The 20,000-nt window shown below is 30.9% G+C and overlaps 1 protein-coding gene across 2 annotated transcripts in view; it reads right to left on the bottom strand.

Annotated features, from left to right (window-relative positions):
- dele1 (DAP3 binding cell death enhancer 1) overlaps positions 1–20,000 on the bottom strand; it is a 29,466-nt gene that overhangs the window by 3,108 nt on the left and 6,358 nt on the right. Inside the window, exons 4-9 of one of the 2 annotated variants that reach the window (XM_052149482.1) lie at positions 5,557–5,701; positions 3,993–4,184; positions 3,757–3,791; positions 3,598–3,673; positions 3,274–3,356; positions 1,255–1,416 (exon numbers count right to left, since the gene is read on the bottom strand). In XM_052149482.1, coding sequence (XP_052005442.1) covers positions 1,255–1,416; positions 3,274–3,356; positions 3,598–3,673; positions 3,757–3,791; positions 3,993–4,184; positions 5,557–5,701 — 693 coding nt within the window. Of the gene's footprint in view, positions 1–1,254; positions 1,417–3,273; positions 3,417–3,597; positions 3,674–3,756; positions 3,792–3,992; positions 4,185–5,556; positions 5,702–20,000 lie in introns of both variants that reach the window. The other variant, XM_052149481.1, reaches the window with a different exon arrangement.

Consider the following 20,000-nt stretch of genomic DNA (forward strand, 5'->3'; position numbering starts at 1 on the left):
ACGGATTGACGGTCTCAGACGCGGAGGCAACTGAGATTCGTCCTCCGCCACCCGGATTGAGTCACTACGCCACCACGAGGATTTAGAGCGCATTGGGAATTGGGCGTTCCGAATTGGGGAGAAAATAAAAATAAAAGAGTCACAGTAGCTACATTATCGTTTTTGCAAAAATGCCATTCACACCTTTGATGGAAAAATAGCTATTTATTTTAAAGATAATGCAAGTACACATCTCAAGCAAACCATTTGACAATAAGAAATTTGTTATGTTTAAAATAGGGCTGAAACAATTAGTCATCATCATCGAAAACGAAACAAAATTGTCGTCGAATATTCGTTTGATCTCATTTAACGAAACATGAGATCATATGGAACTCCAATGATGACACAGGAGAGCATCGCAGAGGAGAATGAAAATGCTAATTTTGTTCAGATCATTTGGTGTAACCCATCGAATTCGGCCTCTGAGTGGACTATAAGCTCAATCTATGTCATTTAAACTCTGGTATTAATGCAAACAAAATAATAAAGGCACAGTCACATTCCTGAGAATGAGAGCTTTCATTTGATATATGACATGTCTATTTTTAAAGACTTATATATTTATATAAATATTTCTACCACGTAACCACTAGGTGGCATTTAATTGCGACACTGATGTTTTAAAGTCTTATTTTGTTATATCAAATAACATAAATGCAGAAGTGATGGATATCTCTGAAAGGCGCAGAATCTACACTTTCTAACCATACCACACATGCCTGACTTATATACAGGAACTTGAGCATCTTAAGCGTAAGCGTTTTTTTTTTTTTTTTTGCAATATAGCGCCCCTTGTGGCCCCGGTTAAAAGTCATACAAAAACTGTCATAATAGCAAGTTTTGGAAACATCACCATTTGTTTCAAAAGGAATAGTTCACCCAAAAATGAGGTCTCTCATTATTTAGTCACCCTTATGCTGTCTCAAACATTCTTTTGAAGGAGATATCATGTGTTTGTCCATACAATGCAAGTCAATGGGGTCCAAAACATTCCAGCTGCACAAACCACTAGAGACGTATGGATTACATTTATACTGCCTTTATGTGCTTTTGGAGCTTCGACATTTTGGACCCCATTCACTTACATTGTATAAACCTCATACGTTCTTCACAACATCTCCGTTTGCGTTCTGCAGAAGAACGTTTAAGATGGCACGAGAGTGAGTAAATGTCTGAGAATGTTCGATTTGGTTTAAATAAACACTGTTGTACCTCTGAGAGTCCAGCGTCTGCAGCCGCGTAAAGGAAGGACAGCGCCTCTTCTGTGTTAGTCTGTGAGCTCTGCTGCCCTCTGCTGTTCAGGAGGAGTTTAGCGCAGCGATATTGCGCCTGACGGTGACCAGAGACTGCCGCGCGTCTGTAATACTGCAGCGCCTGAGAGACAAAGACAACTATTATATTTATTGAACAAACACAGAAGAGATCTTAAACTTGTGGTGTTTTTCCACACACTTGTGGAACTAAAACTAAAATCGACACCTGTTCCGGTAAATTTCTAACATTGTTTTTCCAATGAGGACACAGAAAGTAATTATTGATTATTGACCAAATAAACCCCAGTGACATTTCGGTTATTAGCATGAAATCACCGATATGAAAAAGCAATGGTTGATTTATCATTAATTAGTAACACACTTTGTAAAAACGCTGAATTCAAATGCACAATCCTAAAATAATAATAGCAACAATGAGATATCGGTATGATATCCATTAATGCTGCATGACTGATTTAATTAAAATTTTAATTGCAAAACTTTCTTGCGCGATTACTACAGCTGAAAAGGCTGCGCTTGTGCATTCAGTGCTTCAGTCGGTGCTGTGCGAGCAAGCGGCGCCCTCTAGTGGTCTGAATGGAATTATCCACTATATCACTATAATACAGAATTTAAAAGGTTTTTTTTTGTTCTTTTGGTTTAAACTTTAATAATATAATGACAAAATAAGGTAAATAAATATAATTTTTTTAATTAAAATCGGTTTATTAAAAACTTTAATATCAGTGCATTCCTAGTTTTTTATCGTCCTGTTTTGTTGTGCAAAACTTCACTTGGATATTTTAAGAACGAAAAGCGTTCCCTGTATTGACTCCAGCCAAATAGTTCTACTTTGGACGGAAAGTGCCACCTATGGGGCAAGTACTTAAAAAGGTTCCTGGTTTGTTGAAGGTTTTAGCTCCACATGGAACTAGTTCATGCGTTGGAAAAAACCCAAAACATGTGAACCCTGACCTAGTTCCAGGAAGTAGCAGTGCAAAAATGCCTTAAAAGTGCCCCAAATCAGACAAAACCTCCTGAGTGCATTTGGATACGTTTTCTAAGTATAAAATTTTTTATAAAATTAAAGGTAATTTTTTTGGGGGGGGGGGGGGGGTTCTCCCCTTTTCTCCCCAATATGGAACGCCCAATTCCCAATGCACTCTTTAAGTCCTCGTGGTGGTGTAGTGACTCGCCTCAATCCGGGTGGCGGAGGACGAATCTCAGTTGCCTCCGCGTCTGAGACCGTCAATCCGCGCATCTTATCACGTGACTTGTTCAGTGTGTGTGTGGAGGCTTCACGCTATTCTCACGCGGCATCCACGCACAACTCACCACACGCCACACCGAGAGCGAGAACCACATTATAGCGACCACGAGCAGGTTACCCCATGTGACTCTACCCTCCCTAGCAACCGGGCCAATTTGGTTGCTAAGGAGACCTGGCTGGAGTCACTCACCACACGGCCCACTGAGAGCGAGAACCACATTATAGCGACCACGAGGAGGTTACCCCATGTGACTCTACCCTCCCTAGCAACCGGGCCAATTTGGTTGCTAAGGAGACCTGGCTGGAGTCAATCAGCACACGGCCCACCGAGAGCGAGAACCACATTATAGCGACCACGAGGAGGTTACACCATGTGACTCTACCCTCCCTAGCAACCGGGCCAATTTGGTTGCTAAGGAGACCTGGCTGGAGTCACTCACCACACGGCCCACTGAGAGCGAGAACCACATTATAGCGACCACGAGGAGGTTACCCCATGTGTCTCTACCTTCCCTAGCAACCGGGCCAATTTGGTTGCTAAGGAGACCTGACTGGAGTCACTCAGCACACCATGGATTCAGAATTCCAGCGGTGATAGCATCAGTACTCGCTGAGATACCCAGACCCCATGTAAAAGTTGTTTTTTAAGAGGTAGGGTTAGTCTACACACATTACAATCAGCCTCATATAAAGTAAATGTGTGTGTACCTTGTTGTGGTCTCTCTTTACTCCAAGTCCTTTCTCGAAACAAACTCCCACGTTAAACTGAGCTTTACTGTAGTTGTGTTGAGCTGAAGCCATAAAACACGAAAACGCCGTTTCATAATGACCTGCTTTAGCACTCTCCAAACCTAACACACACACACACACACACACACACACACACACACACACACACACACACACACACACACACACACACACACACACACACACACACACACACACACACACACACACACACTAAATCAGACAACCATCACTACAGGAAAAACTCCAGATATAAAGCTCCTTGTGTGATGTCATCATTACCAATGATGTTGAGGATTGTGGGTACACTGCTGTCCGCCAGCTGTCTCAGATTCTGCGCTGCGTCCTCTGGAGCTTCCTGCAGAAAATACACATACATGATGAATGACTCTTTATCAAACGACGTTTGAAGAATTTGCATTTTTCAGGTTGAAGTGTCACCTTTTGCTTTGGTTGCTCAGGAAAAAGCGTTTCCGCTGTTGGGAAAAAATCTAAATGGTTAAAAATGGTTTTAAGGGAATCACACTAAAGCCAAAATTAAAAATGAGAAACAGATTTTAAACGTTTAAAGCTTTCGAAAGAACAATGACCCTCACTGAACTTCACAACCTCACGAAATCTGCTCGTCCACGTCACACCAGATGCTTGAATGATTCTGAATGTGGGACTGTAATTACCTGAAGTGCTCACTGGCTCCACCCGCTGGTGACGAGAGGGGTGTGCAGTCTGCAGGTCAGGGGTCAAGTGTCCATCACTGCTGTTTTCATGTGTACTATGACTGCTGCTGCTGTCGGTCTGTTCTGGAGTCTGTAGCGCCTCTTGCAGGCACCTCACAGTAGCAGCTTTGGACAAAACATCCTGTTTGGACACTGAGACAATTGGGTAAATAGAATTTAAAAAATCTGGATATTTTATTGTGTTATTGTCATTTGTATTCTATTAAATTGTACATATATGTAAATGTGCATTTACGCTTATATAAATATACAACATACACAATATATATATATATACACACACACACACACACACACACACACACACACACACACACACACACACAAGCAGGGTCCGAAATTTAATAAACAAATAAACAACCAGTAAGTAACTCCAGAGATTATTTACACTTCTGTTAAAATAATTGGGAGAAATTGAACCGCTCAACCAAGCAGCTCTGAGCGTCCAATGGTCAACAGATGTATTACAGAAGTCCCGCCTTACAGTTAAATGAGCCAATCACCTTTTAGATACAGATATCACCTGTCAATCAACTCTAGAACGTGCATGCGCATTAGCAACAAATTCAACAATGGCAAAATAAGCCCTCAACTGACAAACATTATGATTGCGCTTTAAATGGAAACAAGCAGACTGATTGACAGGTGAAAAGCGTTAATGTCCGCAGTCACGGAGACCGGTGAGATATCTCAGGACATTATTTCATTCATATATTTAAGGGAGTAGCCTTTCCATGCATGCCTTTCCATTAAAAAAAATAGCTTAATGCACATTTAAGTGCACATAACACAGTAATAGTTCTTATTTTAAGTAATTTAAGTAATAGTTCTTAAATTAATTAATTAATTTAATAAGCACTCATCCAAAGCTTTTCTATTAATGTAATATTACTTCTTTAACAGTTTGCTGGGGATTTTTCACTGTGTGATTTACTCTCACATGCAGGGCTGTAATTGTGGTCTTGTGCGCAATTCCTGAAACGGCCACCAGATGCCGCCATTTATCGGTGACCTGATTTTACAAAAACTTTATCCGATTAATAAGGAAAAAACAATTAAAGTTTCAAAGAATCAAGATTTGCGTGGCGCAGAGTAAATATACAAACGCTAAATGGCAAAATTTTGGCTGAAGTGTAAGTCACAACATATTGACTTAAGACTTATTTATATAAATATTGTACAAAGAGCAAAATCACATGCAGTGGTGCTGTTGGTCTGAATATCAGCACACGGGTAATTAGCGTCCTCGAGTCTACGGCCCAATCACAGTCTTGCAACAGCACTCTTGCTCCTGTGATATTGCATAAATAATGTCACAAATACTTTTGCAATGTCCTGCTATTAATAGGGATGTCCCGATACCAACGAGTACGAGTAACGATACTTATTTAAATATTAACATCAAATGGTGTTTAAAAATATATATATATTAAAAAGATTTCTGACTGGTCAGTGTTGAATGTGTGTATGACGAGTGAGTGTATCTATTATTAGCACAACTCACAGATGTCAATCAGAACTTTGTAGGTGCATCTGTGTATGAGTCCGGCTTCTCTAATCTGGGCCGGTCCATGATTCTGATCCGCCCGTGTGGAAAACTGAGAGTGAATCCTGCGACAGACCTGCATAAACAGAACCACAGCTGCACCCTACAGAGAGAAAGAGAGAGAGACTAGTTAGTATAACAAACACCAAACACACTAGTTATTATAACAAACACACTAGTTATTATAACAAACACCAAACACACTAGTTATTATAACAAACACCAAACACACTAGTTATTATAACAAACACACTAGTTATTATAACAAACACCAAACACACTAGTTATTATAACAAACACCAAACACACTAGTTATTATAACAAACACACTAGTTATTATAACAAACACCAAACACACTAGTTATTATAACAAACACCAAACACACTAGTTATTATAACAAACACCAAACACACTAGTTATTATAACAAACACACTAGTTATTATAACAAACACCAAACACACTAGTTATTATAACAAACACCAAACACACTAGTTATTATAACAAACACACTAGTTATTATAACAAACACACTAGTTATTATAACAAACACCAAACACACTAGTTATTATAACAAACACACTAGTTATTATAACAAACACCAAACACACTAGTTATTATAACAAACACCAAACACACTAGTTATTATAACAAACACCAAACACACTAGTTATTATAACAAACACACTAGTTATTATAACAAACACCAAACACACTAGTTATTATAACAAACACCAAACACACTAGTTATTATAACAAACACCAAACACACTAGTTATTATAACAAACACCAAACACACTAGTTATTATAACAAACACCAAACACACTAGTTATTATAACAAACACACTAGTTATTATAACAAACACCAAACACACTAGTTATTATAACAAACACCAAACACACTAGTTATTATAACAAACACACTAGTTATTATAACAAACACCAAACACACTAGTTATTATAACAAACACACTAGTTATTATAACAAACACCAAACACACTAGTTATTATAACAAACACCAAACACACTAGTTATTATAACAAACACCAAACACACTAGTTATTATAACAAACACCAAACACACTAGTTATTATAACAAACACACTAGTTATTATAACAAACACCAAACACACTAGTTATTATAACAAACACCAAACACACTAGTTATTATAACAAACACACACTAGTTATTATAACAAACACCAAACACACTAGTTATTATAACAAACACACTAGTTATTATAACAAACACCAAACACACTAGTTATTATAACAAACACCAAACACACTAGTTATTATAACAAACACACTAGTTATTATAACAAACACCAAACACACTAGTTATTATAACAAACACCAAACACACTAGTTATTATAACAAACACACACTAGTTATTATAACAAACACCAAACACACTAGTTATTATAACAAACACACTAGTTATTATAACAAACACCAAACACACTAGTTATTATAACAAACACCAAACACACTAGTTATTATAACAAACACCAAACACACTAGTTATTATAACAAACACCAAACACACTAGTTATTATAACAAACACCAAACACACTAGTTATTATAACAAACACACTAGTTATTATAACAAACACCAAACACACTAGTTATTATAACAAACACCAAACACACTAGTTATTATAACAAACACACTAGTTATTATAACAAACACCAAACACACTAGTTATTATAACAAACACACTAGTTATTATAACAAACACCAAACACACTAGTTATTATAACAAACACCAAACACACTAGTTATTATAACAAACACCAAACACACTAGTTATTATAACAAACACCAAACACACTAGTTATTATAACAACACAAACACACTAGTTATTATAACAAACACCAAACACACTAGTTATTATAACAAACACCAAACACACTAGTTATTATAACAAACACAAACACACTAGTTATTATAACAAACACCAAACACACTAGTTATTATAACAAACACCAAACACACTAGTTATTATAACAAACACACTAGTTATTATAACAAACACCAAACACACTAGTTATTATAACAAACACCAAACACACTAGTTATTATAACAAACACACTAGTTATTATAACAAACACCAAACACACTAGTTATTATAACAAACACCAAACACACTAGTTATTATAACAAACACCAAACACACTAGTTATTATAACAAACACCAAACACACTAGTTATTATAACAAACACCAAACACACTAGTTATTATAACAAACACCAAACACACTAGTTATTATAACAAACACCAAACACACTAGTTATTATAACAAACACACTAGTTATTATAACAAACACCAAACACACTAGTTATTATAACAAACACACTAGTTATTATAACAAACACCAAACACACTAGTTATTATAACAAACACCAAACACACTAGTTATTATAACAAACACCAAACACACTAGTTATTATAACAAACACCAAACACACTAGTTATTATAACAAACACCAAACACACTAGTTATTATAACAAACACACTAGTTATTATAACAAACACCAAACACACTAGTTATTATAACAAACACCAAACACACTAGTTATTATAACAAACACCAAACACACTAGTTATTATAACAAACACCAAACACACTAGTTATTATAACAAACACAAACACACTAGTTATTATAACAAACACCAAACACACTAGTTATTATAACAAACACCAAACACACTAGTTATTATAACAAACACACTAGTTATTATAACAAACACCAAACACACTAGTTATTATAACAAACACCAAACACACTAGTTATTATAACAAACACCAAACACACTAGTTATTATAACAAACACACTAGTTAATATAACAAACACCAAACACACTAGTTATTATAACAAACACCAAACACACTAGTTATTATAACAAACACCAAACACACTAGTTATTATAACAAACACCAAACACACTAGTTATTATAACAAACACCAAACACACTAGTTATTATAAGAAACACCAAACACACTAGTTAATATAACAAACACCAAACACACTAGTTATTATAACAAACACCAAACACACTAGTTATTATAACAAACACCAAACACACTAGTTATTATAACAAACACCAAACACACTAGTTATTATAACAAACACACTAGTTATTATAACAAACACCAAACACACTAGTTATTATAACAAACACCAAACACACTAGTTATTATAACAAACACACTAGTTAATATAACAAACACCAAACACACTAGTTATTATAACAAACACCAAACACACTAGTTATTATAACAAACACACTAGTTAATATAACAAACACCAAACACACTAGTTATTATAACAAACACCAAACACACTAGTTATTATAACAAACACACTAGTTAATATAACAAACACCAAACACACTAGTTATTATAACAAACACCAAACACACTAGTTATTATAACAAACACACTAGTTAATATAACAAACACCAAACACACTAGTTATTATAACAAACACCAAACACACTAGTTATTATAACAAACACACTAGTTAATATAACAAACACCAAACACACTAGTTATTATAACAAACACACTAGTTATTATAACAAACACCAAACACACTAGATATTATAACAAACACACTAGTTATTATAACAAACACCAAACACACTAGTTATTATAACAAACACCAAACACACTAGTTACTATAACAAACACACTAGTTATTATAACAAACACCAAACACACTAGTTATTATAACAAACACACTAGTTATTATAACAAACACCAAACACACTAGTTATTATAACAAACACACTAGTTATTATAACAAACACCAAACACACTAGCTATTATAACAAACACACTAGTTATTATAACAAACACACTAGTTATTATAACAAACACACTAGTTATTATAACAAACACCAAACACACTAGCTATTATAACAAACACACTAGTTATTATAACAAACACACTAGTTAATATAACAAACACACTAGTTATTATAACAAACACCAAACACACTAGTTAATATAACAAACACCAAACACAGTAGTTAATATAACAAACACCAAACACACTAGTTATTATAACAAACACACTAGTTATTATAACAAACACCAAACACACTAGTTATTATAACAAACACAGTAGTTAATATAACAAACACCAAACATACTAGTTATTATAACAAACACCAAACACACTAGATATTATAACAAACACACTAGTTATTATAACAAACACCAAACACACTAGATATTATAACAAACACACTAGTTATTATAACAAACACCAAACACACTAGATATTATAACAAACACACTAGTTAATATAACAAACACCAAACACACTAGATATTATAACAAACACACTAGTTATTATAACAAACACCAAACACACTAGATATTATAACAAACACACTAGTTATTATAACAAACACACTAGTTAATATAACAAACACCAAACACACTAGTTATTATAACAAACACACTAGTTATTATAACAAACACCAAACACACTAGTTATTATAGCAAACACCAAACACACTAGCTATTATAACAAACACACTAGTTATTATAACAAACACCAAACACACTAGTTATTATAACAAACACAGTAGTTAATATAACAAACACACTAGTTATTATAACAAACACCAAACATACTAGTTATTATAGCAAACACCAAACACACTAGTTATTATAACAAACACACTAGTTATTATAACAAACACCAAACACACTAGTTATTATAACAAACACAGTAGTTAATATAACAAACACACTAGTTATTATAACAAACACCAAACATACTAGTTATTATAACAAACACACTAGTTATTATAACAAACACCAAACACACTAGTTAATATAACAAACACCAAACACACTAGTTATTATAACAAACACCAAACATACTAGTTATTATAACAAACACCAAACACACTAGTTATTATAACAAACACACTAGTTAATATAACAAACACCAAACACACTAGTTATTATAACAAACACCAAACATACTAGTTATTATAACAAACACCAAACATACTAGTTATTATAACAAACACACTAGTTATTATAACAAACACACTAGTTATTATAACAAACACCAAACACACTAGTTATTATAACAAACACAGTAGTTAATATAACAAACACCAAACACACTAGTTATTATAACAAACACCAAACATACAAGTTATTATAACAAACACCAAACACACTAGCTAATATAACAAACACCAAACACACTAGTTATTATAACAAACACAGTAGTTAATATAACAAACACCAAACACACTGTTATTATAACAAACACCAAACACACTAGTTAATATAACAAACACCAAACACACTAGTTATTATAACAAACACCAAACACACTAGTTATTATAACAAACATAGTAGTTAATATAACAAACACCAAACACACTAGTTAATATAACAAACACACTAGTTATTATAACAAACACCAAACACACTAGTTATTATAACAAACACCAAACACACTAGTTAATATAACAAACACACTAGTTATTATAACAAACACACTAGTTATTATAACAAACACCAAACATACTAGTTATTATAACAAACACCAAACACACTAGTTATTATAACAAACACCAAACACACTATTTATTATAACAAACACAGTAGTTAATATAACAAACACCAAACACACTAGTTAATATAACAAACACACTAGTTATTATAACAAACACCAAACACACTAGTTATTATAACAAACACCAAACACACTAGTTAATATAACAAACACACTAGTTATTATAACAAACACCAAACACACTAGTTATTATAACAAACACCAAACACACTAGTTAATATAACAAACACACTAGTTATTATAACAAACACCAAACACACTAGTTATTATAACAAACACCAAACACACTAGTTATTATAACAAACACACTAGTTATTATAACAAACACCAAACACACTAGTTATTATAACACACTAGTTATTATAACAAACACCAAACACACTAGTTATTATAACACACTAGTTATTATAACAAACACCAAACACACTAGCTATTATAACAAACACAGTAGTTATTATAACAAACACCAAACACACTAGTTATTATAACAAACACCAAACACACTAGTTATTATAACACACTAGTTATTATAACAAACACCAAACACACTAGTTATTATAACACACTAGTTATTATAACAAACACCAAACACACTAGCTATTATAACAAACACAGTAGTTATTATAACAAACACCAAACACACTAGTTAATATAACAAACACCAAACACACTAGTTATTATAACAAACACACTAGTTATTATAACAAACACCAAACACACTAGTTATTATAACAAACACACTAGTTATTATAACAAACACCAAACACACTAGTTAATATAACAAACACACTAGTTATTATAACAAACACCAAACACACTAGCTATTATAACACACTAGTTATTATAACAAACACCAAACACACTAGCTATTATAACAAACACCAAACACACTAGTTAATATAACAAACACCAAACACACTAGCTATTATAACAAACACCAAACACACTAGTTAATATAACAAACACACTAGTTATTATAACAAACACCAAACACACTAGTTATTATAACAAACACACTAGTTATTATAACAAACACCAAACACACTAGTTATTATAACAAACACACTAGTTATTATAACAAACACCAAACACACTAGTTAATATAACAAACACCAAACACACTAGTTATTATAACAAACACACTAGTTATTATAACAAACACCAAACACACTAGTTAATATAACAAACACAATAGTTATTATAACAAACACCAAACACACTAGCTATTATAACAAACACAGTAGTTATTATAACAAACACCAAACACACTAGCTATTATAACAAACACAGTAGTTATTATAACAAACACCAAACACACTAGTTATTATAACAAACACACTAGTTATTATAACAAACACCAAACACACTAGCTATTATAACAAACACACTAGTTATTATAACAAACACCAAACACACTAGCTATTATAACAAACACCAAACACACTAGTTAATATAACAAACACACTAGTTATTATAACAAACACCAAACACACTAGTTATTATAACAAACACACTAGTTATTATAACAAACACCAAACACACTAGTTATTATAACAAACACCAAACACACTAGTTATTATAACAAACACACTAGTTATTATAACAAACACCAAACACACTAGTTATTATAACAAACACACTAGTTATTATAACAAACACCAAACACACTAGTTATTATAACAAACACACTAGTTATTATAACAAACACCAAACATACTAGTTAATATAACAAACACCAAACACACTAGTTATTATAACAAACACACTAGTTATTATAACAAACACACTAGTTATTATAACAAACACCAAACACACTAGTTAATATAACAAACACACTAGTTATTATAACAAACACCAAACACACTAGTTATTATAACAAACACCAAACACACTAGTTATTATAACAAACATACTAGTTAATATAACAAACACCAAACACACTAGTTATTATAACAAACACACTAGTTATTATAACAAACACCAAACACACTAGTTATTATAACAAACACCAAACACACTAGTTATTATAACAAACACACTAGTTATTATAACAAACACCAAACACACTAGTTATTATAACAAACACACTAGTTATTATAACAAACACCAAACACACTAGTTATTATAACAAACATACTAGTTAATATAACAAACACCAAACACACTAGTTATTATAACAAACACACTAGTTATTATAACAAACACCAAACATACTAGTTAATATAACAAACACCAAACACACTAGTTATTATAACAAACACACTAGTTATTATAACAAACACACTAGTTATTATAACAAACACCAAACATACTAGTTAATATAACAAACACCAAACACACTAGTTATTATAACAAACACACTAGTTATTATAACAAACACCAAACACACTAGTTATTATAACAAACACACTAGTTATTATAACAAACACCAAACACACTAGTTATTATAACAAACACACTAGTTATTATAACAAACACCAAACACACTAGTTATTATAACAAACACACTAGTTATTATAACAAACACCAAACACACTAGTTATTATAACAAACACACTAGTTATTATAACAAACACCAAACATACTAGTTAATATAACAAACACCAAACACACTAGTTATTATAACAAACACACTAGTTATTATAACAAACACACTAGTTATTATAACAAACACCAAACACACTAGTTAATATAACAAACACACTAGTTATTATAACAAACACCAAACACACTAGTTATTATAACAAACACCAAACACACTAGTTATTATAACAAACATACTAGTTAATATAACAAACACCAAACACACTAGTTATTATAACAAACACACTAGTTATTATAACAAACACCAAACACACTAGTTATTATAACAAACACCAAACACACTAGTTATTATAACAAACACACTAGTTATTATAACAAACACCAAACACACTAGTTATTATAACAAACACACTAGTTATTATAACAAACACCAAACACACTAGTTATTATAACAAACATACTAGTTAATATAACAAACACCAAACACACTAGTTATTATAACAAACACACTAGTTATTATAACAAACACCAAACATACTAGTTAATATAACAAACACCAAACACACTAGTTATTATAACAAACACACTAGTTATTATAACAAACACACTAGTTATTATAACAAACACCAAACATACTAGTTAATATAACAAACACCAAACACACTAGTTATTATAACAAACACACTAGTTATTATAACAAACACCAAACACACTAGTTAATATAACAAACACACTAGTTATTATAACAAACACCAAACACACTAGTTAATATAATAAACACCAAACACACTAGTTATTATAACAAACACCAAACACACTAGTTATTATAACAAACACCAAACACACTAGTTAATATAACAAACACCAAACACACTAGTTATTATAACAAACACCAAACACACTAGATATTATAACAAACACACTAGTTATTATAACAAACACCAAACACACTAGTTATTATAACAAACACACTAGTTAATATAACAAACACCAAACACACTAGTTATTATAACAAACACCAAACACACTAGTTATTATAACAAACACCAAACACACTAGCTATTATAACAAACACCAAACACACTAGTTATTATAACAAACACCAAACACACTAGTTAATATAACAAACACACTAGTTAATATAACAAACACCAAACACACTAGTTATTATAACAAACACCAAACACACTAGTTATTATAACAAACACACTAGTTATTATAACAAACACCAAACACACTAGTTAATATAACAAACACACTAGTTATTATAACAAACACCAAACACACTAGATATTATAACAAACACACTAGTTATTATAACAAACACACTAGTTATTATAACAAACACCAAACACACTAGTTAATATAACAAACACACTAGTTATTATAACAAACACCAAACACACTAGATATTATAACAAACACACTAGTTATTATAACAAACACCAAACACACTAGTTAATATAACAAACACACTAGTTATTATAACAAACACCAAACACACTAGTTATTATAACAAACACACTAGTTATTATAACAAACACCAAACACACTAGTTAATATAACAAACACACTAGTTATTATAACAAACACCAAACACACTAGTTATTATAACAAACACACTAGTTATTATAACAAACACCAAACACACTAGTTATTATAACAAACACACTAGTTAATATAACAAACACCAAACACACTAGTTATTATAACAAACACCAAACACACTAGTTAATATAACAAACACCAAACACACTAGTTATTATAACAAACACCAAACACACTAGTTATTATAACAAACACCAAACACACTAGTTAATATAACAAACACACTAGTTATTATAACAAACACCAAACACACTAGTTATTATAACAAACACCAAACACACTAGTTATTATAACAAACACACTAGTTATTATAACAAACACCAAACACACTAGTTATTATAACAAACACCAAACACACTAGTTAATATAACAAACACACTAGTTATTATAACAAACACCAAACACACTAGTTATTATAACAAACACCAAACACACTAGATATTATAACAAACACACTAGTTATTATAACAAACACACTAGTTATTATAACAAACACCAAACACACTAGTTAATATAACAAACACACTAGTTATTATAACAAACACCAAACACACTAGATATTATAACAAACACACTAGTTATTATAACAAACACCAAACACACTAGTTAATATAACAAACACACTAGTTATTATAACAAACACCAAACACACTAGTTATTATAACAAACACACTAGTTATTATAACAAACACCAAACACACTAGTTAATATAACAAACACACTAGTTATTATAACAAACACCAAACACACTAGTTATTATAACAAACACACTAGTTAATATAACAAACACCAAACACACTAGTTATTATAACAAACACACTAGTTATTATAACAAACACCAAACACACTAGTTATTATAACAAACACACTAGTTAATATAACAAACACCAAACACACTAGTTATTATAACAAACACCAAACACACTAGTTAATATAACAAACACCAAACACACTAGTTAATATAACAAACACACTAGTTATTATAACAAACACCAAACACACTAGTTATTATAACAAACACCAAACACACTAGTTATTATAACAAACACCAAACACACTAGTTATTATAACAAACACCAAACACACTAGTTAATATAACAAACACCAAACACACTAGTTAATATAACAAACACACTAGTTATTATAACAAACACCAAACACACTAGTTATTATAACAAACACCAAACACACTAGTTATTATAACAAACACACTAGTTAATATAACAAACACCAAACACACTAGTTATTATAACAAACACCAAACACACTAGTTAATATAACAAACACCAAACACACTAGTTAATATAACAAACACACTAGTTATTATAACAAACACCAAACACACTAGTTATTATAACAAACACCAAACACACTAGTTATTATAACAAACACCAAACACACTAGTTATTATAACAAACACCAAACACACTAGTTAATATAACAAACACCAAACACACTAGTTAATATAACAAACACACTAGTTATTATAACAAACACCAAACATACTAGTTATTATAACAAACACCAAACACACTAGTTATTATAACAAACACCAAACACACTAGTTAATATAACAAACACCAAACACACTAGTTATTATAACAAACACACTAGTTATTATAACAAACACCAAACACACTAGTTATTATAACAAACACCAAACACACTAGTTATTATAACAAACACACTAGTTATTATAACAAACACACTAGTTATTATAACAAACACCAAACACACTAGTTAATATAACAAACACACTAGTTATTATAACAAACACCAAACACACTAGATATTATAACAAACACACTAGTTATTATAACAAACACCAAACACACTAGTTAATATAACAAACACACTAGTTATTATAACAAACACCAAACACACTAGTTATTATAACAAACACACTAGTTATTATAACAAACACCAAACACACTAGTTAATATAACAAACACACTAGTTATTATAACAAACACCAAACACACTAGTTATTATAACAAACACACTAGTTAATATAACAAACACCAAACACACTAGTTATTATAACAAACACACTAGTTATTATAACAAACACCAAACACACTAGTTAATATAACAAACACAAAACACACTAGTTATTATAACAAACACCAAACACACTAGTTAATATAACAAACACCAAACACACTAGTTATTATAACAAACACCAAACACACTAGTTATTATAACAAACACACTAGTTATTATAACAAACACCAAACACACTAGTTATTATAACAAACACACTAGTTATTATAACAAACACCAAACACACTAGTTATTATAACAAACACCAAACACACTAGTTAATATAACAAACACCAAACACACTAGTTATTATAACAAACACCAAACACACTAGTTATTATAACAAACACACTAGTTAATATAACAAACACCAAACACACTAGTTATTATAACAAACACACTAGTTAATATAACAAACACCAAACACACTAGTTATTATAACAAACACCAAACACACTAGTTATTATAACAAACACCAAACACACTAGTTATTATAACAAACACACTAGTTATTATAACAAACACCAAACACACTAGTTATTATAACAAACACACTAGTTAATATAACAAACACCAAACACACTAGTTATTATAACAAACACCAAACACACTAGTTAATATAACAAACACCAAACACACTAATTATTATAACAAACACCAAACACACTAGTTATTATAACAAACACACTAGTTATTATAACAAACACCAAACATACTAGTTAATATAACAAACACCAAACACACTAGTTATTATAACAAACACCAAACACACTAGTTATTATAACAAACACACTAGTTATTATAACAAACACCAAACACACTAGTTAATATAACAAACACCAAACACACTAGTTATTATAACAAACACCAAACACACTAGTTATTATAACAAACACACTAGTTAATATAACAAACACCAAACACACTAGTTATTATAACAAACACCAAACACACTAGTTATTATAACAAACACACTAGTTAATATAACAAACACCAAACACACTAGTTATTATAACAAACACCAAACACACTAGTTAATATAACAAACACCAAACACACTAGTTATTATAACAAACACCAAACACACTAGTTATTATAACAAACACACTAGTTATTATAACAAACACACTAGTTATTATAACAAACACCAAACACACTAGTTAATATAACAAACACACTAGTTATTATAACAAACACCAAACACACTAGTTATTATAACAAACACACTAGTTAATATAACAAACACCAAACACACTAGTTATTATAACAAACACACTAGTTAATATAACAAACACCAAACACACTAGTTATTATAACAAACACACTAGTTATTATAACAAACACCAAACACACTAGTTAATATAACAAACACCAAACACACTAGTTATTATAACAAACACACTAGTTATTATAATAAACACCAAACACACTAGATATTATAACAAACACACTAGTTATTATAACAAACACACTAGTTATTATAACAAACACCAAACACACTAGTTAATATAACAAACACCAAACACACTAGTTAATATAACAAACACACTAGTTATTATAATAAACACCAAACACACTAGATATTATAACAAACACACTAGTTATTATAACAAACACCAAACACACTAGATATTATAACAAACACACTAGTTATTATAACAAACACACTAGTTATTATAACAAACACCAAACACACTAGTTATTATAACAAACACCAAACACACTAGTTATTATAACAAACACACTAGTTATTATAACAAACACCAAACACACTAGTTATTATAACAAACACCAAACACACTAGTTAATATAACAAACACACTAGTTAATATAACAAACACCAAACACACTAGTTAATATAACAAACACACTAGTTAATATAACAAACACCAAACACACTAGTTAATATAACAAACACCAAACACACTAGTTAATATAACAAACACACTAGTTAATATAACAAACACCAAACATACTAGTTAATATAACAAACACACTAGTTATTATAACAAACACCAAACACACTAGTTAATATAACAAACACACTAGTTAATATAACAAACACCAAACATACTAGTTAATATAACAAACACACTAGTTATTATAACAAACACCAAACACACTAGTTAATATAACAAACACACTAGTTAATATAACAAACACCAAACATACTAGTTAATATAACAAACACACTAGTTATTATAACAAACACCAAACACACTAGTTAATGTAACAAACACACTAGTTATTATAACAAACACCAAACACACTAGTTATTATAACAAACACCAAACACACTAGTTATTATAACAAACACCAAACACACTAGTTATTATAACAAACACCAAACACACTAGTTAATATAACAAACACACTAGTTATTATAACAAACACCAAACATACTAGTTAATATAACAAACACCAAACACACTAGTTATTATAACAAACACACTAGTTATTATAACAAACACCAAACACACTAGTTAATATAACAAACACACTAGTTATTATAACAAACACCAAACATACTAGTTAATATAACAAACACCAAACACACTAGTTATTATAACAAACACACTA

Source organism: Xyrauchen texanus, chromosome 19, assembly GCF_025860055.1.
Source record: "Xyrauchen texanus isolate HMW12.3.18 chromosome 19, RBS_HiC_50CHRs, whole genome shotgun sequence".
Lineage (NCBI taxonomy): Eukaryota > Metazoa > Chordata > Actinopteri > Cypriniformes > Catostomidae > Xyrauchen > Xyrauchen texanus.